The sequence below is a fragment of the Mustela putorius genome, unplaced genomic scaffold (assembly GCF_011764305.1).
Source record: "Mustela putorius furo isolate JIRA1106 unplaced genomic scaffold, ASM1176430v1.1 tig00000145_pilon_pilon_pilon, whole genome shotgun sequence".
Lineage (NCBI taxonomy): Eukaryota > Metazoa > Chordata > Mammalia > Carnivora > Mustelidae > Mustela > Mustela putorius.
Window position 1 is genome coordinate 26,177,518 of NW_025421294.1, and position 24,600 is coordinate 26,202,117.

General features: G+C 38.9%; 1 protein-coding gene across 5 annotated transcripts in view; it reads right to left on the reverse strand.

Annotated features, from left to right (window-relative positions):
• The window catches only part of DDX46 (DEAD-box helicase 46), a 70,598-nt gene that overhangs the window by 44,723 nt on the left and 1,275 nt on the right, over window positions 1-24,600 (reverse strand). For all 5 annotated transcript variants that reach the window (XR_006605366.1, XR_006605365.1, XR_006605364.1 and 2 more), the window contains exons 2-11: window positions 21,687-21,875; window positions 19,173-19,316; window positions 13,860-13,956; window positions 9,785-9,950; window positions 6,387-6,538; window positions 5,374-5,487; window positions 3,529-3,694; window positions 2,692-2,812; window positions 1,942-2,117; window positions 877-998 (exon numbers count right to left, since the gene is read on the reverse strand). Coding sequence is in view for 2 of the 5 variants with exons in the window: in XM_045075494.1 (XP_044931429.1) it covers window positions 877-998; window positions 1,942-2,117; window positions 2,692-2,812; window positions 3,529-3,694; window positions 5,374-5,487; window positions 6,387-6,538; window positions 9,785-9,950; window positions 13,860-13,956; window positions 19,173-19,316; window positions 21,687-21,875 (1,447 nt within the window). In the remaining 3 variants the exon portion in view is untranslated. The remainder of the gene's footprint in view (window positions 1-876; window positions 999-1,941; window positions 2,118-2,691; window positions 2,813-3,528; window positions 3,695-5,373; window positions 5,488-6,386; window positions 6,539-9,784; window positions 9,951-13,859; window positions 13,957-19,172; window positions 19,317-21,686; window positions 21,876-24,600) is intronic.

The window sequence follows — 24,600 nt, forward strand, 5'->3', positions numbered from 1 at the left end:
ATAATTAAATAATTTTTGCTGAAATTATTTAAGGATACAAATAAAACTGATACAGCAAAAAACACTCATCACCACCTTGTAAAGATGTCATATGAATTAGAGAAAATAAATGCTGGTCTGGAATCAGAAGTCTAGAACAAACCAAGTCTTATTAACCTAAATACTTTAATCAACATATCTAACCTTTCTTGCCATTTCTTTATCAGTAGAATGGAAAAAATATCTGCCTTCCTTGAGCAGAGGAAGACGAAGAGGAACAGGAAAGCAAACATACAAAAATGACTCAAAATCCTGGGCACCTGGGTGGCACAGTCAGTTAAGTGTCCAACACTTGGTTTCAGCTCAGGTTATGATCTCAGGGTGATGAGATGGAGCCCCATGGTGGGCTCCATGCTAAGCAGAGAATTTACTTAAGACTCTTCCTCTCTCCTTCTGTCCCTCTCTACCCATGCTCTAAAATAAATAAATATTTTTACAAAGACTCAAGATCCTAAAATAAAATATTAGCATAATTCATCCTCACTTTATTGTCACACCTCATATTTTTTTAAGATTTTGAAAGCAATCACTGTACACAGAGGGATGCTTGGGTGGGTTAGTTGGACAAGCACCTGACTCTTGATTTCAGCTCAGGTCATGATCTCAGGGTTGTGACATCAAGCACCGCACTGGGCTTCATGCTGGGCGTGGAACCTGCTGAACATTCTCTCTCCCCTTTTCCTCTGCCCTTCCCTAACTCCCTGACAAGAAAATACTAAAAAAATAAATGTATAAAAGCAACGGCTATACAAAAGACTAAAACAAATCATTTTCACATTATTAAATGATTTAATTTAAGAAAAGACTGGAAAAAGTGAATGTTCCTTTTGTAACTACCTGCTCACTGATTCCTGTTCCTCCATAAACACACACCACTCTAAGTCCCAGGGTCTTCGAAAACTTCTTACATTCTTTAGTAATTTGTAAAGCCAGTTCTCGAGTTGGAGTCATGATGACAGCTGAAAAGATAAATATGTCAAAAGACTATCCACCGAAATTCTGGAGACTATGCTTTAAAGTGTTAAATTTAACCTCTGCAATAACATTCAAATTTCTCAGTCTAATTTTTGTTTTTGTTTTTATTTGTTTTACGGACCTTGGAAAATCCTATTTCAAAAGTTTTAAAACAGCAGACATTGTGGTGTATGAGAATTTTATGTAAATTTTAAGAACATGCTATAGAAAGATAAATGAGAGTTAAATGCCTCACTCAACCATCAGGAAAATACCTGGTTGAAAAGAATGCAAATCCTTCTGAAGTGCAAATCACAGAGCAAAGATAATCAAGTGACTCACTGTGCTGCAGAGCCATACCTCGGTTTCCGGAAACCACCATGGTATACGGAAGGGGCAGAGTAGGAATATATTGTGCCCTCTTTTTCCAAGAAAGGAGCTGAACAAATTTCCAAAACCCTACTCAAATTTGCAAAACAGATCTCTGCCAAATGAATCAAGAAATGAATCTGTAGACCTAATCCTGAATGAAATTCTGGCACTATACAGCCTTTTAAGGCCAAAAATTAAAAAAGGAAATATATTTCCCTACAATCTTCCATGTTGAGTTCACTGATCCATGTGATCTATGATACTCCCTAAGCACAAACCTCAATATAAATAAACAGATAGATGCACGAGGAGTCTACCTGCCGAGTCTGAGTTTAAAAATTGAGCTGTGCCAGGAGAGGCTGTTTTTGTACTTCTGAGATGTCACTCCAGAGCTCTGAAGATTCTCACTCCACCTGCTGGTAAGGGGAAATCAGCCCCAAAGTGCCAAATTTATAAAGGAAATGTACATAAAGACATCTTTATTGTTACATATAACATTATACAGTATCAGGTCTTTCTGATTAACTGACAACAAAGTTGTTACCTGAAAAAACAGTTTAATGAAAGAAATTGTACCTATTGGCCCCTCTCCTTCTTCTAATGACCTTTGATCCATGATGTGTCTAAACATGGGTAAGAGAAAAGCAATGGTCTTTCCACTTCCTGTCTTGGCAATACCAATCAAATCTCGTCCAGACATTATAGCAGGAATCGCCTGGGTTTGGATTGGCGTGGGCTTTTCATAGCCATGCCTTAAAAAGGAAACCAAAGTAAGACAAGGTAAGAAGTGAGATCTCTGGGTCTCTCAAAGTTCCATAATAAGGTTCTCCAAAACGTGATATGTCTGTACAATGAAATATTATTTGCCAAAAAGAAATGAAGTACCGAGGCATTCTATATCGTGGATGAACACTGAAAATGTCATGCTAAGTCAAAAAGCTGGTCACAGAAGACTACATTAGTACAATCCCGTTTACAGGAAATGTCTACAATAGACAAATCTAGAGAGAGTAGATTAGTGGCTGCTTAGGAGAGGATAAGAAGTGTGACTACGAATGGATACAAGGCCTCTTTTTGGGATAATGAAATGTTCTAAAATTAGATTATGGTGATGACTGTGTTAACTCCATTAAGTATACTAAAAAATCACTGAACTGTAAACTCAAAGAACAAACTTTACAACATGTAAATGCTACCTCAATAAAGCTGTTCAAGAAAAAAATAGTAAGTTTTCCTATTAGAATAAAAATATAACAGTTAATTGTATAAAAGAGCCATTCTAAATAGTAAGACACTGAAAAATGCAGATAATTGCTAACCACTTACTTTTTGAGAGAATTTAAGATCTTCATGGAAATTCCACACTGGACCCAAGATTTAATTGGTTTGGGGCAACCTTTTCCCTTGACAGTAATGCCCTCCATCTCCAACCGAAATACATTGACCTCTATGAAACAAAATCCAGATTAAAAGCTGTTAAATATTGTTCCATTAATGCCTTCTACTTTTTAATCAGCCACAGTTAAGTTTAAAAATCTTTAAATCTTTTTTTTAGTGCTACTAAAGGTAATTCAACAGAAAAGCTACAGGACAAACTACTGAACTGCTCATGGAGACAGTTAATACAATTAGTGCTACAACTGGGGACAAAAAGGAATACTCCCATTTCTATAACTTGGCTTTTATCATGTCTCATATCAGAACATCAATAAAAAACAATGATTGACAGGTAATACAGTTTTTCTCCAAGCCAAGAGCTGTCCAGATTATCCTTATTCAATCATAATTATAGTTTCATGCTGGTTCCTATCCCTCAAACCCCAGAAGGAAAAAGGCTAACAATACTTAAAGTGGTAACTTCACATGAAGAGTAATCTTAACCCTAAAATTTTCAACTACAAGAGCCAAACTAATTTTTGCTCATTTTTAAAAATACTTCCAAAACTACATTGACTCATCACTGGTCTGAATCTTTGCAAATGTTCATACTCTCTAGAATGACTTCTGGCAGTCTAGCTTCCTTTCCCATTTCTTCAAGTAAGCCGTGCAAATTCCTCCTCCTTATGCATCAACTCACACACCTATCCAGTATTTCCTCTCCTGAGCAAAGCAATGCACATCCCGCATTCCAAAATAACCAATTAATCAAAGAAAGAATTTTACCCTCTTGAGACATTTTTGCTAATTCTGGAACTTCAACATAAAAGTTCTTTCTGAATGGTTCATATTCAATTTTTCCATGGTCCACTGGTTCTAGAAGCTTTCTCTGTTTTGTCTGATATCCTGTAAGAGCTGTCTGAAGATCAACTTCTTCCTCTTCTGAAGAATACTATTAAAAAAAAAATTAAAAAGCTACAACCATTACTACTTCCTCCTTATGCGAGGCAATATTCCTAGCTTTTAAAATCCTCCTCTTGGGACGCCTGGGTGGCTCAGTGGGTTAAGCCTCTGCCTTTGGCTCAGGTCATGATCCCAGGGGCCTGGGATCGAGTCCCGCATTGGGCTCTCTGCTCAGCAGGGAGCCTGCTTCTCCTCATCTCTCTCTCTGTCTGTCTCTCTGCCTATTTGTGATCTCTCTCTCTGTCAAATAAATAAATAAAATCTTTAAAAATAAATAAATAAATAAAAATAAAATGAAATCCTCCTCTTGGGACGCCTGGGTGGCTCAGTTGGTTAACCAGCTGCCTTCGGCTCAGGTCATGATCCCAGTGTCCTGGGATCGAGTCCCACATCGGGCTCCTAGCTTGGCAGGAAGCCTGCTTCTCCCTCTGCCTCTGCCTGCCGCTCTGTCTGCCTGTGCTCACTCGCGCTCTCTCTCTCTCTGACAAGTAAATAAATAAAATCCTAAAAAAAAAATAAAAAATAAAAAATAAAAAAATCCACCTCTCTTGAGGTACCTGGGTGGCTTAGTTGGCTAAGCTGTCTGCCTTCAGCTCAGGTCATGATCCCAGGGTTGCAGGATCTAGCCCCACGTCCAGCTACCCGCACAGCAAGAAGTCTGTTTCTCCTTCTCCCTCTGTCCCTCCCTACCACTTGTGCTCTCTTTCAAATGAATATAAAATCTTTAAAATTAATTAACTAGTTAAAGTAAGATAAAGTCCTTCTCTCTTAAAAATATAGGTAAATAGAGGGCACCTGGGTGGCTCAGTTAGTTAAGCGACTGCCTTCAACTCAGGTCATGATCCTGAAGTCCCGGGATCCAGTCCCACATCGGGCTCCCTGCTAGGCAGGGAGTCTGCTTCTCCCTCTGATCCTCCCCCCTCTCATGCTCTCTCTCAAATAAATAAATAAATAAAATCTTTATATATATATATATATATATATATGTAAATAGATAAATAAATCCTTCCAAATATTCCTTGGCTTTTACTTTCTTACATTCTTTATTCTGGGCCCTCACAGAACATCATAGCAACAACATAAAGCTAAAATAACAAAAATAATTCTAGTAATAGCTTTTTTTTTTTAAAGATTTTATTTATTTATTTGACAGACAGAGATCACGAGTAGGCAGAGAGGCAGGCAGAGACAGAGAGAAGAGGAAGGAGGCTCCCCGCTGAGCAGACAGCCCAATGTGGGGCTCCATCCCAGGACCCTGGGATCATGACTGAGCTGAAGGCAGAGGCTAAACCCATTGAGCCATCCAGGCGCCCAATTCTAATATAGCTTTAAGGAAGTTTTGATATAATTCCCTCCACACAAATCTTTACAAGGCACGTTAGTAGAAAGAAATTCAATTAATTCTGTCACTTTATGTCTTCTCCCACCCTGTATGTCTGAGGTAAGTTCATGAGGGGCAGAAGGGAAGCAAAACATGGGCATACAGAAAAAGGTCAAAGATAGCAGAATGTTCTAGCCACTGGATATGCAGCAACAGTACTGTTGAGAATAACAAGAAAACCTCCTAACATTAGTTTCTATAACTGAAAAACACAACTCCACCAATGCTTTCTAATAAATCCTTCTAGAATAGTATCATGAACAAAGTCAAAATTAAGGAAATATTACCTCCATGGCATCCTGGTCATTCTCCATCAGCTCACCTTTCTTCTTATCAGAATCTACCACCGCTTTTTTGGTTGTCACGACAGTGACAACTTTTGTGACTGTTGGCCCAGACTTCTAAAATTAAAGGCAGATATATAAAGTATTTGCAAAAGTGAAAATCAAATTGCATGCAAAAGAAACATAATAATAACTGTCACAATTTATAATCCAAATTAACACTTATCACTGAAAAGTTAATTGACAAAAAAGACAAGTCTGCTTTCTCTTGATGAATTTGTTTAAATTTTAAAATGTAGCATAACTGCATTATATTTTACTGTATATTTTATATAATATTGTGACTTTTATATAGTATATAAAGTTATATAACATCTAATATTATAATATAGTTCATTTTAAAAATACTACTAAATGGTACTTTTTACTCACTGGACAAGACAGACACGTTCAGGGAACTTACAATAAATTAATAAACAAAGCAGATAAACGTCACATCTCTTAGGGAGCTTTTATTTTACAAGACAGGAAAAACAATAAAGATAATAAAAAAACTAAACTATATATTCTGTGAAAAGGTAACAAACACCATTAAAAAAAAAATAAGAAACACTATGGTGAGTGCTGTGAAGTCTGAAAACCTGGCAATTCTCGGACCTGTATCCTTGGGGCTAATAATACACTATATGTTAATTTAAAAATTAAAAAAAAAACAAAAAAACATGTCCTCGAGCACAAAAGATGAAAGTGCAAAGGTCTGGAGAAGACCTACTGAGAAGTCAATAGTAAGCAAAGGTATCAAAGATGGTGGCATAAAAGTGACTTTTCAAAGAATGTTTATAGCTAAAATTCCCGAGCATCTGTAGTACCAAGAAAAAGTACCAGCATTTCTGAGATGGCGGGGGAAACAACTTTCTAAAGTCAGGCAAGTCAGCAGTAGGTCACCATGATAACAATTCAAATTACCCAATTAAGAATACTGGATAAATCTTCAAAAATAAGAGAAAATGGCTTACCTTTTCATTTCCCCCACCACCTTTCACACTTCTCATATTAAACTTCTTTACTTCCTCTTTTACTTCTTCCATGTAAGCATCTAATGGATCTAACTCCTCACCCTCCATTTCATTTCCTTCCTTTTCAGCCTCTGCAGGATCATCTTCATCATCTAAAATAGAAGAATCACTTTTCTGTACACAGGTTTCCAAAGGGAAGTACTTAATAATCATATCACAACACACCATTACCCATTCCCTCCCTGCCTAAATGCCCTTCCTTCCAATCAACCCAGGTACATTGCAGTGCAACTATGCACACTTATGTTTCCAGATCAAGCATGTATCAGTTTTAAGTAGTAATATTAATATATAAGGTAAACTGAAAAGAGGTAGGGCTAAAAATTCCTAATGATAGATGGTTTCTTTTCTTTCAATTACTTTTTATATTTTATTTTTTAGAAGCTCTTATTTCTTTGACAGAAAGAGCACAAGCAGGGGGAGCAGCAGGCAGAAGGAGAAACAGGATTTAAGCAGAGAACCCAATGCAGGGCTCCATTCCAGGACCTTGGGATCATGACGTAAGCCAAAGGCAGATGCTTAACCAACTGAGCCACCCAGGTGTCCCGGAAAAATTACTTTCAGAGGAAAAACAAGCATTTTAAAATCAAGACAACCTAACTTTTTTTTTTCATATAACTAAGACATCATTTCCCCGTAAAGATATAATTCTTTCATCTATTTAAAGCATTCTGTGAGGGGCACTTGGGTGGCTCAGTGGGTTAAAGCCTCTCTGCCTTTGGCTCAGGTCATGATCCCAGTGTCCTGGGATGAAGCCCCACATTGGGATCTCTGCTCAGCAGGGAGCCTACTTCCTCCTCTCTCTCTGCCTGCCTCTCTTCTGCCTGCTTGTGATCTTTCAAATAAATAAATAAAATATTAAAAAAAATTTTTTTAAAGTAAAGCATTTTATGAAACTTACACACACAAAAATCACTGAATTTTCACACACACACAAAAAACAGAGCAAAATCCACTTTTCTATAAAATTTCATACTCATCTACTTCACTAAAACATCAAGGTCAAAAACAGATATGGAAGGAAAATATTTCCCTCCTAAATTATGAAAAATCAGGAGTGACCTGAAAACATCCTCTTAATTTATCTTCATTACTAACATATAATAATGAAAGAGCTATTTACTGACTATGCCCATAAGAACCCAACTTTCCAGTCTAAAGTAAAATCAGTAATCCTTATTGAAGACTATACTACAATTCACATATTAACATAAATATTATAAGAGAGATTTAGTATCTCAATACGAATTCAGCAATTCCACTTCTAGGTATATATCCAAAAGAACCAGAAGAAGAAAGAGATATTTCCCACATTATTCATAGCAGTATTATTCACAACAGTCAAAAGGTGAAAAAACCCACATATCCAACAGACAAATAGATAAATACAATGTAGTATTATAAACAAAATGGACTCCTATTCAGCCATAAAAAAGGAATGAACTTCTGATACAAGCTACAACATGGAAGAACCTTGACGACATCATGCTGAGTGAAATAAGCCCAGATGCAAAAGGACAAAAAGATTCTCTGACTAAAATTATATAAGGTACCCAGAATAGGCAAATTGATAGTAGAATTGAAGGAAAGGGGCGCCTGGGTGGCTAAGTGGGTTAAGCCGCTGCCTTTGGCTCAGGTCATGATCTCAGGGTCCTGGGATCGAGTCCCACATCGGGCTCTCTGCTCAGCAGGGAGCCTGCTTCCCTTCCTCTCTCTCTGCCTGCCTCTCTGCCTACTTGTGATCTCTCTCTGTCAAATAAATAAATAAATGAAAGAATGAATGAATGAATAAATAAATAAATAAATAAATAAATACCTTTAAAAAAAAAAGAATTGAGGGAAAGATAGGTAATTTTTACTGGGTACAGGGGACACCTGGCTAGTTCAGTCAGTGAAACATGAGACTCTTGATCTCAGAGTTGTGGCTTCAAGTCTTACACTGGGTGTCACAGCTACTTAAAAGTTTTTAAAAATAAAAAAAAGAAAGGAAGAAAGAAAGAAGGAAGGAAGAAAGAAAAAAGAATAGAATAAAATAAAAGAAAAAGAAATCTGGGGATGCCTGGGTGGCTGAGTCAGTTAAGTGGCTGCCTTTGGCTCAGGTCATGATCCCAGGGTTCTGGGATCGAGTCCCACTCTGGGCTCCTTGCCGGGTGGGGAGCCTGCTAACCTTCTGCCTGCAGCTTCCCCTCCTTGTGCACACATGCTCTCTGACAAGTAAATAAATAAAATATTAAAAAAAAGAAAGAAAAAGAAATCCATATTGGGTAGACTTTGTTTGGAATGATGAAAAAGTTCTAGAAATGGATAGTAGTGATGGGTGATGAATACCATGAATTTATTTAATGCCACAGACCTATACACTTAATAATGGTTAAAATGAGGGCTCTGGATAGGTAAGTGGGTTAAGCATCTCACACTTGGTTACAGGTCAGGTCATGATCTCAGGGTCCTGGGATCAAGCCTGCATCAGGCTCCACACTCAGCAGAGAGCCTGCTTGAGGATTCTCTATCCCTCTGCCACTCCCCCTGATCATTCTCTCTCTCAAATGGATAGATCTTTAAAAAATATTATCAGGGTGCCTGGGTGGCTCTGTTGGTTAAGCAACTAACTCTGGATTTCAGTTCAGATCATGCTTTCGTGGTTGTGGGATCAAGCCCTGAGTCCAGCCTCATGCTGAATCTGCTTCAGATTTGCTCTCCCTCTCTTGGCTTCTCCCCCAATTCATGTGCACTCGTGCTCTAGCTCTCTCAAATAAATAAATCTTTAAAAAATATATTAAAGGGGTGCCTTTAATATATGAGATTGTATCTCATATATAAGATATATGGGTGGCTCACTGGGTTAAGCCTCTGCCTTTGGCTTGGGTCATGATCTCAGGATCCTGGGATCCGAGTCCCACATCAGGCTCTCTGCTCGGCACGGAGCCTGCTCCCCCCCCCCTCTCTCTGCCTGCCTCTCTGCCTACTTGTGATCTCTTTCTCTCTGTGGCAAATAAATAGATAAAATCTTTAAACAAAAACAAAAAAAAAAAGGAAATATTAAAAAAATGGTTGGGGCACCTGGGTGGCTCAGTCAGTTAAGCATCGACCTTTGGCTCAGGTCAGGACTGAGCCCCACATGGGGCTCCCTGCTCAGTGGGGACTCTGCTTCTCCCTCTCCCTCCGCAACTCACCCCTGATCATGCTCTAATAAAATCTTAAAAAAAAAAAAAAAAAGTTAAAATGCTGTATTTTCCACAGTAAAAAATGGCCTAAAAATTCCCAACATGAAATATTACTCGTATTTCTAGAATATGTCACGTGAATTATTACATAGACTATCTAACAAATGAATATACCATCATCATCTTCTAAGCTCCATTTTTTCCCTTGTTTCATCTCTTCAATTTCTTTTTTCAGTTCTCCTATGTTTTCCATGGCCTTTTTACGTTGCTCTTCTCGCCATTTTTCTACTCTTTCTTTTCGCTTTCTCATTTCTTCTTCCAGCTTATTCTGATCAAAGTTCTTGGGGGGGGAATGAGAGATACAGAAGGAAAGAAAGATTAACAACTTTATTCCAGCAATATTCCATATAAACTCTCAAATTATATAAAGAGGAAAATGAAAAACAGCTGTATATACAAACTCAATTTACACCAGATTGAGATCAGTCATCTTTTTGTTTGTTTGTTTTTGAGTGTTTATAGCAGCTTTATTTATAATAGCTCCCAAAGCGATACAATTGCAGGGACACATCTTTTAAATATATCTACGAATATACCAGCAAACAAAAAAATCATCTTCAACTAAGAAAGCAGACTTCAAACATGATTAATCTCATTTTAATTTCAGGCAAGATGTAAACATGAATCCACTTTTTTCCTAAAATGAGAAACTAGATGAATTAATAAGCATAATTCCCCACTTACTAGTTATTCTCAAGTTTAAATCCTCTACACACCTCAAAGACTGCCTCCATGAAAAAGAAATTTTCTATTACAAATCAGTGAGAAAGCGGGGCACCTGGGTGGCTCAGTATGTTAAAGCCTCTGCCTCCCGCTCAGGTCATGATCCCAGGGTCCTGGGATCAAGCCCCAAATCAGGCTCTCTGCTCAGTGGGGAGCCTACTTCCCTTCCTCTCTCTCTGCCTGCCTCTCTGCCTACTTGTGATCTCTGTCTCTCAAATAAATAAATAAAATCTTAAAAAAAAAAATTAGTGAGTAAGTGAAAGCTATTTATCAACATGATTAAAAAGTTTTGGTCTGGGGCACCTGGGTGGCTCAGTGGGTTAAGCCGCTGCCTTCGGCTCAGGTCATGATCTCAGGATCCTGGGATCGAGTCCCGCATCGGGCTCTCTGCTCAGCGGGGAGCCTGCTTCCTCCTCTCTCTCTCTCTGCCTACTTGTGATCTCTCTCTGTCAAATAAATAAATAAAATCTTTAAAAAAAAAAAAAAAAAAAAAGTTTTGGTCTTTTGGTCTTTAGGTCTAAGTTTCCTAAAAACACCCATTCCAAAGACTTTATCAAGATGATTAATAATACTCTGAAAAAGAGAGGCGCGTGGTTGGCTCAGTGGGTTAAAGCTTTTGCCTTCAGCTCAGGTCGTGATCCCAGGGTCCTGGGATTGAGCCCCACATCGGCTCTCTGCTTCGCTGGGAGCCTGCTTCCCCCACCCCCGCCTGCCTCTGCTTACTTGTGATCTCTGTCCATCAGATAAATAAATAAAATCTTTAAATAAATAAATAAATAAATAATACTCTGAAAAGGAGAAATCAAACCATTTTCATAGCCCTAAGCAGGAACTCAGTGATTAAACATCGTAAAAATAAAAAACTGACATATGCTGGGGTGTCTGGGTGGGTCAGCCTGTTAAATGTCTGACTTTGGCTCAGGTCATGATCTTAGGATAGTGGGATTGAGCTCTGCTGTGGGCTTTCTAATCAGTGGGGAGTCTGCTTGCCCCTCTCCATCTGCCCCTCCCTCAGCTTGTGCTCTTTTTTTCTCACGAATAAATAAAATCTTAAAAAAAAATCTACATATGCTATCATTATAGATATGGAAATACTACATCAAAAAACAGTCAAAGAAAATACTACAAAATTTTAATGGTGACCTGAAACTAATATAACACTGGATGTTAAATACCCTGGAATTAAAGTTAAAAACTTAATTAAAGGGGCACGTGGGTGGCTCAGTCATTAAGCATCTGCCTTTGGCTCCGGTCATGATCCCAGGGTCCTGGGATTGAGCCCCACATCGGCTCTCTGCTTCGCTGGGAGCCTGCTTCCCCCACCCCCGCCTGCCTCTGCTTACTTGTGATCTCTGTCCATCAGATAAATAAATAAAATCTTTAAATAAATAAATAAATAAATAATACTCTGAAAAGGAGAAATCAAACCATTTTCATAGCCCTAAGCAGGAACTCAGTGATTAAACATCGTAAAAATAAAAAACTGACATATGCTGGGGTGTCTGGGTGGGTCAGCCTGTTAAATGTCTGACTTTGGCTCAGGTCATGATCTTAGGATAGTGGGATTGAGCTCTGCTGTGGGCTTTCTAATCAGTGGGGAGTCTGCTTGCCCCTCTCCATCTGCCCCTCCCTCAGCTTGTGCTCTTTTTTTCTCACGAATAAATAAAATCTTAAAAAAAAATCTACATATGCTATCATTATAGATATGGAAATACTACATCAAAAAACAGTCAAAGAAAATACTACAAAATTTTAATGGTGACCTGAAACTAATATAACACTGGATGTTAAATACCCTGGAATTAAAGTTAAAAACTTAATTAAAGGGGCACGTGGGTGGCTCAGTCATTAAGCATCTGCCTTTGGCTCCGGTCATGATCCCAGGGTCCTGGAATTGAGCCCATCGGGCTCCCTCCTCAGCAGGAAGCCTGCTTCTCCCTCTCCCATTCTCCCTGCTTCTGTTCCTTCTCTTACTGTGTATGTCTCTCTCTTTGTCAAATAAATAAAATATCTGTCAAATAAATAAATATCTGTCAAATAATCTGACAAATATCTGTCAAATAAATAAAATCTTAAAAAATAATAATAATAATTAAAACAAAAACAAAACTTAGGGCACCTGGCTGGCTCACTCAGAAGAACATGCGACTTTTAATATTAGGGTCACGAGAGGAGTATAGATCCACCCTGGGTGAAGAGATTACTTAAATATATAAACTTTAAGGAAAAAAAAAGTATACCACTCTTTTAGAGGGCATTTTGATCCTATCTGTCAAAATGTTAAATACATATACCCATTGACAAAGCCATTTCATTGATACCAATTTACCCTACATTCACATACCACTGTTCATAATGAAGACTGAAAATAACCTAAATATCCATCAAAGGTGATTTCCTTACTTTGTTTCAACAGAACCCCATGCAGGCATTGAAAACAATGAGCTATATCTATATATGCAGTTACAGAAGATCTCCAATATATAACAAAAGAAAACAACAAGGCACACTATTTAAGTTGAATGTTGGATATACTGCTGTGTATTCTTCTTCAGACATTATATACTGAAAAAATAGATTTAAAAATTTAAAATTTAAAATTGAACAATTTAAAAATGAACAAAAGCAGGGCACCTGGCTGGCTCAGTCAGTGGAACCTGCAACTCGTGATCTGGGGGCTGAGTTTGAAACCCACATCAGGAGTAGAGATTACGTAATAAAAAATAAATAAATAAATAAAATAAGGAGGGGTGCCTGGGTGGCTCAGTGGGTTAAGCCTCTGCTTTCGGCTCGGGTCATGATCCCAGGGTTCTGGGATCGAGCCCCGCATCGGGCTCTTTGTTCAGCAGGAGCCTGCTTTCCTTCCTCTCTCTCTGCCTGCCTCTCTGCCTACTTGTGATCTCTGTCAAGTAAATAAAAAAAAAAAAAAACAGATCATGTATATAGATAATGCAGTATTTTTGAGAAATGACTCCTCTAATAGGGACAGTTTTTACTTTATCTCTTTTTTGGTTTTTGTTTTTTACATACTATCATTTAAAAATGAAAATAGGGATGCCTGGGTGGCTCAGCTGGTTAAGCATCTGCCATTAGCTCAGGTCATAATCCCAATGTCATGGGATCAAGCCCGATCAGCCTCCCTGCTCAACAGAGTCTGCTTCTCCCTCTCCCTCTGCTGTTCCCCCTGCTTGTGCTCTCTTTACTCTTTCTCAAAAAAAAAGAAATGAAGTCCTTAAAAATAAATTAATAAAATAAAAATAAAATATATAGAGGACCTAGCTGGCTCAGTCAGTACAGCATGGGGCCCTTGATCTCAGGGTTGTGAGCTCAAGCCCCATGTTGGATATGGAGCCTACTTAAAAAGAAACAAATATAATTAAAGATATAGCAATAAAAATCCCCAACAGTTTGTGATCACAGAAACAAATATGATAATATAATACAATTATTTAGTTAGTAAACATACGCCAGCATCTTTTTCTTTTTCATCTTCCTTGTCATCTTTGTCTTTTTTCTTCTCTTTAGAACTTTCCCCACTATCTGTTTTCTCTTTGGACCTAGACCTATGAAAAAAGAGAAGAAGAAACATCATTTATTTGTGCTTGGAAACATTCACATCTAAAATACATTTAAAGGGGGCGCCTGGATGGCTCAGTCAGCTAAGTGTCTAACTCTGACTTTGGCTCAGGTTGTGATCTCAGAGTCATGGGATCGAGCCCCACCTCAGGCTCTGTGCTGAGGCTGGAGGCTGCTTAAGATTCTTTCTCTCGGGGCGCCTGGGTTGCTCAGTGGGTTAAGCCCCTGCCTTCAGCTCAGGTCAAGATCCCAGAGTCCTGGGATCGAGTCCTGCATCCGGCTCTCTGCTCAGCAGGGGGCTTGCATCCCTCTCTCTCTGCCTGCCTCTCTGCCTACTTGTGATTTCTCTCTCTCTGTCAAATAAATAAAATCTTTAAAAAAAAATAAATAAAAATTAATAATGTTTAAGGGGCTTGGGTTGCTTAGTCGGTTAAGCATCTGCCTTTGGCTCAGGTTATGATCACAGCCGCCAGGGATTAAGTCCTACATCTGATTCCCTGATCAGCACAAAGTCTGCTTCTCCCTCTCGCTCTCCCTATACACTCTCCCTCTCTCTCTCAAATAAGTAAAATCGTAAAAAAATTTTTTAAAAATTAAAAAGTAAAAAATAACATTTAAAACCCCAACAGGCCTTGCATTTCACCCCTATGTTTGGTATCTTGTAAGTAAAAAAAATTTCTTGGGCCGCCTCGCTGGCTCAGTTGGTTAAGCATCTCCCTTCGGATCAGGTCATGATCTCAGCATCCTGGGATCGAGGGGTCCCTGCTCAGTGGGGAGTCTGCATCTACCTCTCCCCTGTACCCCTCCCCTTGGTCATGATCGTTTGCTCTCTCTCTCAAACTGAGTAAATAAAAGCCTTAAAAAAAAATACTTAATTTGAATGGAATCAATTCAGTCTTCTTTTTCCCCTTTTAAAGAAACTGGTGCTTTTTAAACCTTCCAGATTTGATGAAGATATCCAAAGGTAAAGAATATTTTCTCTAGGGGTACCTGGGTGGCTCAGTGGGTTAAAGCCTCTGCCTTCAGCTCAGGTCATGATCCCAGGGTCCTGGGATCGAGCCCCACATCAGGCTCTCTTCTCAGCAGGGAGCCTGCTTCCTCCTCTCTCTCTCTGTCTGTCTCTCTGCCTACTTGTGATCTCTATCTGTCAAATAAATAAAATCTTTAAAAAAAATTATTAAAAAAATATTTTCTCTAGTGTAAACTTCTAAAAAGTTTACTATTATGCCATCGATTTGGTCTTTTATCTGCTTTTATGTACAGAATGATAGAGGTCGTCCTATTTCATTATATGGTAGCAAATGACCCTAGTAGCACTTATTTTTATTTTTTATTTTTTTGATGCAGGCTCCACACTAAGCTTGAACTCACAATCCTGAGATCAAGACCTGAGCTGATCAAGAGTCTGATGCTTGGGGTGCCTGGGTGGCTCAGAACCTTAAGCCTCTGCCTTTGGCTCAGGTCATGGTCTCGGGGTTCTGGTCAAGCCCTGCATCAGGCTCTCTGCTCAGCAGATAGCCTGCTTCCCCTTTTCCCTCTGCCTGCCTCTCTGCCTACTTGTACTCTCTCTCTGTCAAATAAATAAAATCTTTAAAAAAAAAAAAAAAGTGTCTGACATCTAACTGACAGCCACCCAGGCATTCACACCAACCCAAGTACTACTTACTAAAAGAACTTTTCCCCACTAATTACACTGTTACCACTGTCATTTAAGTGACCATATACATGGGATCTTCTTCTGGGCTCTTTACGTGGTTCCACTGATCTATTTGTCTCTACACCAAAACCACACTTAATTTGGACAACTTTATGACAAGTTTCAATATCTGGTAAAGCAAGCCCTCCTATCTTGTTCTTTAAGACAGTTTATGCCCTTGCATTTCTAATTTTACAATCAGTTTGTGAAATACTTTTCTAAATGCTAGGCATTTTTAATATGAATATGTTTTGAAGCTAATAAAATGCTTTACTCTAAATCTGCTTAGATAACCATGACTTTTCTCCTTGAATCTTATTAATATAAAGAATTAAACTGACTGATTTTACTCTCTTCTTTATTTTTTTTTTAAAGATTTTGTTTATTTATTTGCAAGAGATAGAGCATGAAAGAGGGGAGAGTCAGAGAGAGAAGAAGACTCCCCGCTGAGCAGGGAGCCCCATGCAGGACTCAATCCTGGGACTCCAGGATCACGACCTGAGCTGAAGGCAGTCACTTAACCAACTGAGACACCCAAGCACCCTCTCTCCTTTTTTTTTTTTAGAAGATTTATTTATTCATTTGAGAGACAGCACAAGCAGGGGGAGGAGCAGAGAGGGAAAGAAGCAAATCCCCTTGCTAAGCAGGGAGCCTGCCACGGGGCTCAAATCCCAGGACCTTAGGATCATGACTTGGGCTAAAGGTAGACACTCAATTGACTGAGCCACCCAGGTGCCCCTACACGGACTGATTTTCTTATGTTAAACCAACCTTCCATTCCTGGAATAAATCCACATAGTTCATAATTTTTTCTTTACATGTTTTTTGATTCAGTATAATAGTCTTTATGTTTAGATTAAATAAAGCCTATAGTTATCTTTTCTCATACTGTCCTTTTCAGGTTTTAATATCTATGTTCTTCTCAATACATAACATGAATTAAGAAATGTTTTTTCAGGGCGCCTGAGTGGCTCAGTGGGTTAAAGCCTCTGCCTTCAGCTCAGGTCATGATCTCAGGGTCCTGGGTTGGAGCCCTGCATGGGGCTCTCTGCTCAAGCAGGGAGCCTGCTCCCTCCTCTCTCTCTCTCTGCCTGCCTCTCTGCCTGCTTGTGATCTCTGTCAAATAAATAAATAAAAATCTTAAAAAAAAAAAAAAAAAGAAATGTTTTTTCATTAAATCTCTATTCATCAAAAGTATCATAACAGAGTAAAAAGACAAGCCACAGAGTAAAAGAATATATGTGTCATTCATATAAACGACAATCAACAACCAGCAAGCGTATTTAAAAAAAACAACAAAACCTCCTACAAGTCAATTTTTAAAAAAACAACTCAACAGAAAAATAAGCAAAAGATTTTAACATATTTCAGAAAAGAAGAAATCCAAATGACCAAAGAACATATGAAGTTCAACCTCACTGGTCATGACAAATACAAATTAAAGCCACAACAATACTAGTATGTCTAACCAATTAACAAAACTTAATAGGACTGACTACCAAATACTGGGAAGAGTATGGAGCAATACAATGATACTGCTCATCGGAATACAATCAGCATACCTCCTCTGGAAAGCATTTGGGATTACTCAATAAAAATGAAGCTACACTGGGGTGGGTGGGTTGCTCAGTTAGTTGACTGAGTCAACTCTTGACTTCAGCTCTGGTCAAGATTTCAGGTTTGTGATCATGCCATGCTGGGCTCCACACTCACCAGGGCATCGAATGCAGATTCTCTCTCTCTGCCCTCCCCCTACTCGCATGCCTTGCACTCACTCTCTCCCTCAAATAAACAAATCTTTAAAAAAAACAATAAAGCTATGTTTATTCTATAACCATATAATTTCACTCCTAGGTACACACCCTGGTGAAACTCAAGCACATGTATACTAAGACACATACATAAAAATGCTCCAAATACCCTAAAAAAGTCAAAAGAACCCAAATACTCACCTCAGTAGAACAGATAAATAGTGGTATACTTATACCACCAAATAGTATTCAGAAGTGAAAATGAACTACTGTTATAAACAACATGGATGACTCTCAAACAATGATCAACAAAGATACAAAAGAATATGGAACTCATTCAAGTAAAGTTAAAAAACATAAGTCTTAACTATTATTTTTCCAGATGTGAACACTAGTGTAAAACTCTAAAGAAAGACAAAGAAATTACAAGTACAAACGTCAGGAGTGGTTTTATCTAGGGCAGTAGAGAGCTGGAATTATAGAAAGGACATGGAGGGCTTCTAGAGATACTGATATGTTTTATTTCTTTTCTTTTTCTTTTTTTTTAGGTTTTATTTATTTATTTGTCAGAGAGAGAGCACAAACAGGAACAACAGCAGGCAGAGCAGGAAAAGGGAGAAGCAGGCTCCCACTGAGCAAGAAGCCTGATGCTGAACTTGATCCCAGGACTGGAATCATGAACTGAGCCAAATGCAGACATTTAACTAACTGAGCCACCCAGGCGTCCTAACATGTTCTATTTCTTATCCTTGGTGGTGGTTACATGAATATTGCTTTATAATTATTTAATAAACTGCATGTTTACATTTCATTCACTTTTCCAAATTTATATTTTACTTTTAACTCAAAATAATCCCAATGGGCATTACTACACCAACCTTGGTAAAATAAAAGTAAAATTTATAAAATAAAATTAATGACATGAGGAAAACACTCATGAATAATGTGAGTAATATACTATAATACAAATTCATATATCAACTATGTCACCACTTCAGAAACAGCCAAAGAACAAATCATTGAAAAGAGAAATATGAAGAGTAAACATGTTATGTCTAATAGATATACCTTGAAATTGAAAGGTACTAGCATCCTAAGGAAACATGTACATTTAACACAAGCAAAGTTCATACCTATCCCGAAGAGCAATTCAGCAATTCACATCATGAGTTAAGAAGTTATCTGCCAACCAGTGTCAGAAATGCTAAGAACATCATTTCAAAGGAAAAACAGAGTTCCCAAAAAGATGTTTATACAATATATTCCTGACCATTAACAATAGGTATCAAATAAGAGAACAGTGTATTATGAATGTTAAAACTAACCGAATCTACTATTTCCAACTGAATTACAAGCCTCATAAACTATTAAAATTTAAAAAAAAATTTTAAGATAAAAATAAATAAAATAGGGATGCCTAGGTGGCTCAGTCCGTTAGGCTGCTGCCTTCAGCTCAGGTCATGATCCCAGGGTCCTGGGATCAAGTCCCGCATCGGGCTCCTTGCTCGGCAGTGAGCCTGCCTCTCTCTCCACCTCTGCCTGCCACTTTAACCTGCTCGTGCACTCTCTCACACGCTCTCTCTCTCTCTGACAAATAAATCAACAAAATATTTAAATAATTTAATTTAATTTAATTCAACCAGTAGTTGATGGTAGAGCTAGTCAGTAATTATTTATAAAGATTTCTTTGAAAAAAGGAAGGAAAAGGAAAGAGTCAGTTCCCAAACTGCATGATACAGTCCAATGATAACATTACCTATTCTCAGCTTTCTTGCTTTTATTGCCAGGACTGGAGGATCTGGATCGCCGGCCTCGGCTTCTACTCCTTGAACGTCTCCTGTCTCGACTTCGAGATCTTCTTCGGTCTCGACTTCTGTCTCTCTCTCTACTTCTGGAACGCCTGAAAGGGAGACACTTTTCATTCATTCTATGACCAAGTAGTATTACTTTCAGATAACGGTTTTGTACTGTGTTGAAAGAAGCTTCTTAACTATTACTATTATTAAAGGCTGAGATTTCAAACAATCATCAAATCAGATAAAAAAGGAACAAGTAGGGCGCCTGGGTGGCTCAGTGGGTTAAGCCGCTGCCTTCGGCTCGGGTCATGATCTCGGGGTCCTGGGATCGAGTCCCGCATAGGGCTCTCTACTCAGCAGGGAGCCTGCTTCCTCCTCTCTCTCTCTCTGCCTGCCTCTCTGCCTACTTGTGATCTCTGTCAAATAAATAAATAAAATCTTAAAAAAAAAAAAAAAAAAAGGAACAAGTAAAGTCAATTCTTAGAAGTGGTTAAAAATAAGTGAGGAGGGACGCCTGGGTGGCTCAGTTGGTTGGACGACTGCCTTCGGCTCAGGTCATCATCCCGGAGTCCCGGGATCGAGTCCCGCATCGGGCTCCCAGCTCCACGGGGAGTCTGCTTCTCCCTCTGACCTTCTCCTCGCTCATGCTCTCTCTCACTGTCTCTCTCTCAAATAAATAAATAAAATCTTTAAAAAAAAAAAAAAAAAAAAAAAAGTGAGGATACTAATTCCAAAATGATATTTGTTGGAAAAAAAACAGCAAATCTGTGATAATAAATGTCCTTTTAAAATCTACAGTCTACAGTAGAAAAATCTAAATTTCAAAGCTTAAGTATAAGGATGGGTACAATGGGGCTATGGAAGAACACAGATAATGAAGACTAGGAGATAATTTACATTCTAGAGCTGACGGTGACATGACATAGGGCAGATCAACTCTCTGCATCACAGTTTCCTCATCTATATAATATGGAGGCTCCACTTAGATAATCTCAAAATCCTTCTTGCTCTAAAACCTTGTGATTCTACTTTCAATCCTAAAAGCCAAAGACCAAATCTTAAAAAAATCAATTTCATTTAATACATACTTGAATGGGGGCGCCTGGGTGGCTCAGTAGGTTAAGCCTCTGCCTACGGCTCGGGTCATGATCTCAAGGTCCTGAGATTGAGCCCCACTGATCGAGCTCAGTGGGGAGCCTGCTCCCCCCATCTCTCTCTGCCTGCCTCTCTGCCTACTTGTGATCTCTGTCTGTCAAATAAATAAATAAAATCTTAAAAAAAAAAAATACATGCTTGAATGAATTATATGAAACTGTTCCTGGGACCACATAATATGATACTAAGTCAACACTATCCACTTTTTCATAGATGAGTATTCTCTCCCTGAGCACCAAGTAATACTTCCACAATTTCTTCTTCCAATGTTTGCAAAAGAGTTTTTTCTATGATCAGTTCACAGCACCTGTACAGCCTTGTCTTCTTTCCTATTATAATAAGAAACTTATCAAATAACTTTTTGGTGTGGGGAAGATTATTTTTATTTACAATGTTTTCCACCTCTACAAAGGTTATATACAGCTGTTTGACTGGTGCCCAGGAATGTGTAAGCAAGTAAAAGTAAAATAAAAATTAGGAGATCCTTTTATTCAAAATAGTTTTTTTTTTTAAAGAGTGTCAAAAAGGGACACTTGACTAGCTCAGCTGGTGGAGTATGCAACTCTTGATCTTAAAGTTGTAAGTTCAAGCCCCAAGTTGCATGCGAGATTAATTAAAAATAAAATGTTTTAAATAAATAAATAGAATCTTCTTTACAAATTAAAAAAAGGGGGAGTTGAGAGGGTCCCTGATTGGCTCAGTCAGTAGGGCACACAATTCTTGATCTCAGGGTTTTAAGTTTGAGCCCCACACTGTAGAGATATTACTTAAAAATAAAAAGCTTTAGGGGCACCTGGGTGGCTCAGTGGGTTAAAGTCTCTGCCTTCAGCTCAGGTCATGACCCCAGGGTCCTGGGATGGAGCTCGGCATCGGGCTCTCTGCTCAGCAGGGAGCCTGCTTCCTCCTTTCTCTCTGCCTGCCTCTCTGCCTACTTGTGATCTGTCAAATAAATAAATAAAATCTTTAAAAAAAAATTTTTTTTAAAATAAAGCTTTAAAAAAATACCTTTTTTTTTTTTTTTTAAAGCAGGGCTTGCAGATGGCTCTGCCCTTTTCCTTCTCCTGCTGGCTTTAGTGGCTGGTCTGAACATAGTTGTCAGCTCTCTTGGGACAGAATTAGAACAGAACAGTCTTAATGACATATTACCTTTGAGACTCTTTGCTCCAGGCAAAGCACCTCTGGACCTGATCAAATGAGCTGGGGTCAAAGCAGAGTGCCCACCAAAGACCATTAAATTTCAGTCCAAGTCATACTCTTGAACAAGCCCAATTTAGCTGAGAAGGCCCAATTTATCATGAGTCTTTAGGAGACTGTCTTACCTCAGGCGCTTCCGGTCTCTTGACCGAGATCTTCTTTTATCTCTGCTACGAGACCTCTCTCTCCTTCTATCTCTATCTCTGCTTCTAGACCGTCTATCATCTCCACGTTTACTTCTTTTGTCTGAGGGTGAACGACTTCTAGAACGACTTCCAGAGCGCCCCCTTGATGCTGATCGCTTCCGATAGTGGCTAGAAAGTGAAGTTCAAGATTAAGTTTAGCAAACACAGGTAACTTCTATTATATTTTAATTAATCACATTTTCCTAAAAGATCTCAGCAAATTAAACACTGAAAGGCCTTTTTGTTCATCAACTCTTAAAATTAGGGGGAAGTAATGACTCCTACAGCTACAGTCCACATAGACAGGGAAAAACTATCTTGAAACAGAAGCAAGGACAGTAAAAAGAACGGACCAAACTTGCCTCAAGCAACTTGCATTCTGGCAAAGGAAGAAATGACTGACAAGTAAAGAAATAAATACACAATACATCACATGGTACTACGGAGAGAAACTGATCAGAGTAAACGAAAGAGAAAGGGTGGCAGGTAGGAGGTTTGCTATTTTAAACTAGGTGATGAGAAAAACTTACTAATAACCAAACACTTCAGAGGTCTGAAGAAAATCAAAGGAACCATGTAGATACAAGGGGGAGAAACTTTACAGGGAACAGGCACCACAAGTGCAAAGTCGCTGAGGAAGAAGCTTGACTGGTGTGTCTAAGGAACAGCTAGGAAGGCAGATGCGGCTAGGTCTAAATGACCAAGTACCATGAGATGAGATCAGCAATATAGTAGGGCAGGAAAACATGGAGAGCTCTGTAGAGCCTTACAGGCCATTCTAAGGAGTTTTTCTTTCACTCTGAGTAAGTTGAGAAGTTACTAGAAGATTCTAAGTAGAGCAGTAGTGTTACCCCACTAATATTTTTATTTATTTCTTACTTACTTTTTCCCTCACTAATATTTTTAAAGCATTAGTCTGGCTGCTGAGGGGAGAACAAACTGAAGAAAGGCAAATGCAGAAGCAGGGAAAAGAGGTAGGATGCAATAGCAATCATCCAAGTAAGAGAATGGTGGATGGGATGAGAATATCAAGTTTGGAGTTTCTAGGAAGTGTCAAAATCTAGGTATTTTGAAACTAGAAAGGACTGATTTATGGATTAACTCGATGCCAAGTGTGACAGCAAGGCAGAAGCCATGGGTGTCTCTGAGATACACGGCTGGACCTAGTAGAAAGATGAAGTTGCCATTTACTAAGATGGGAAGCCTGAGGGAGAATCATATGTGTGTGGGGGGGGGGGGGGGTCAGGATATTAGGCATTCACATGGAGATGTATGTAGGTAGTTGAAATATCAGTCTAGAATTCATGAAGGGCTCCACAGCCATCAGTGTACAAAGGCTACTTAAAGCAACAAACATGGATAAGATGGCTAGGGAATGAGTGCCCCTCATTATCCGAGCACCTGAAACTCAATGTGTAGAAACCCAAACTCATTACCTTTGCCTCCCCAAACCATTTATTACCACAACTTCTAGTCAGTAGTCTCAAAATATGTTATCTTTAATACTTCTCTTTTTCTACACAACCAGTAAAACACCAAGTATTACCAATTCCATCTCTGTAATTCTCTTCATATTATATCAGCACCTCAGAGTTCCCACTGTCACTACTCCACATCAGAGCTATCTAGTTAGGGCATTTTAGAAGACTCCTGGTCTTCTTGTTTCTATTCTCTGTTCCCTGAAATCTGTTTCACTTGTTGCTTCAGTGGTAATCTTTGTAAAGCAGAGTTCTGACCATATTATATAAACACACCCAAACATTTCTTAGGCAAAATCTTCAAAGGCTCTCAAATTCTTAGCTTCAAGATTTTATTTATCTATTTTATTTATTTATTTATTTGAGAGATAGAGAAAGTACCAACAGGGGGAACAGTAGAGGGAGATGGAGAAGCGGGCTCCCCACTGAACAGAGAACCTGATGCAGGACTCAGTCCCAGGACACTAGGATCATGACCTGAGCCGAAGACAGATGCTTAACAGCTTGAGCCACTGAAGGGCCCCTCAAATTCTTTAAATCTAGGGCGCCTGGGTGGTTCAGTGGGTTAAGCCGCTGCCTTCGGCTCAGGTCATGATCTCAGGGTCCTGGGATCGAGTCCCGCATCGGGCTCTCTGCTCAGCAGGGAGCCTGCTTCCCTCTCTCTCTCTCTCTGCCTGCCTCTCCATCTACTTGTGATTTCTCTCTGTCAAATAAATAAATAAAATCTTAAAAAAAAAAAAATTCTTGGGACGCCTGGGTGGCTCAGTTGGTTGGACGACTGCCTTCGGCTCAGGTCATGATCCCGGAGTCCCGGGATCGAGTCCCGCATCGGGCTCCCAGCTCCATGGGGAGTCTGCTTCTCCCTCTGACCTTCTCCTCGCTCATGCTCTCTCTCACTGTCTCTCTCTCAAATAAATAAATAAAATCTTTAAAAAAAAAAAAAAATCTCATTTAAAAAAAAAAAAATTCTTTAAATCTACAATCCACCGACATTCTGGACGCAACTCCCTTTTAGAACCTACCTCCTACCACTTATCGTCAACCCTTCATGACACCTAGATATGTAGGCAAACTGGGCTCTTTATCTGTTTCTCGAACACCTTGCTCCATCCCATTTCTAAGCCTTCCGTAAGTTTCTGTACCAACCTAGAGCACAAGCCATGCAGGCAGGGGAAAAGGCTAAAGAGCTGGAAGAAGCTTCCTTGTGAAGGGTCCTGAAGGATGTGCTAAATAGTCTGACTTTATCTTTGGAAGCAGTAAGAACCAACAGCGATGAAAGAGAGGAAGGACATAATCTTTATTTCAGAAGTGTCACTGTGGCTGCAGTGTGAGGAACCTATTAGGAGTGCAAAGATCACAGGAAGATAATCAATTTG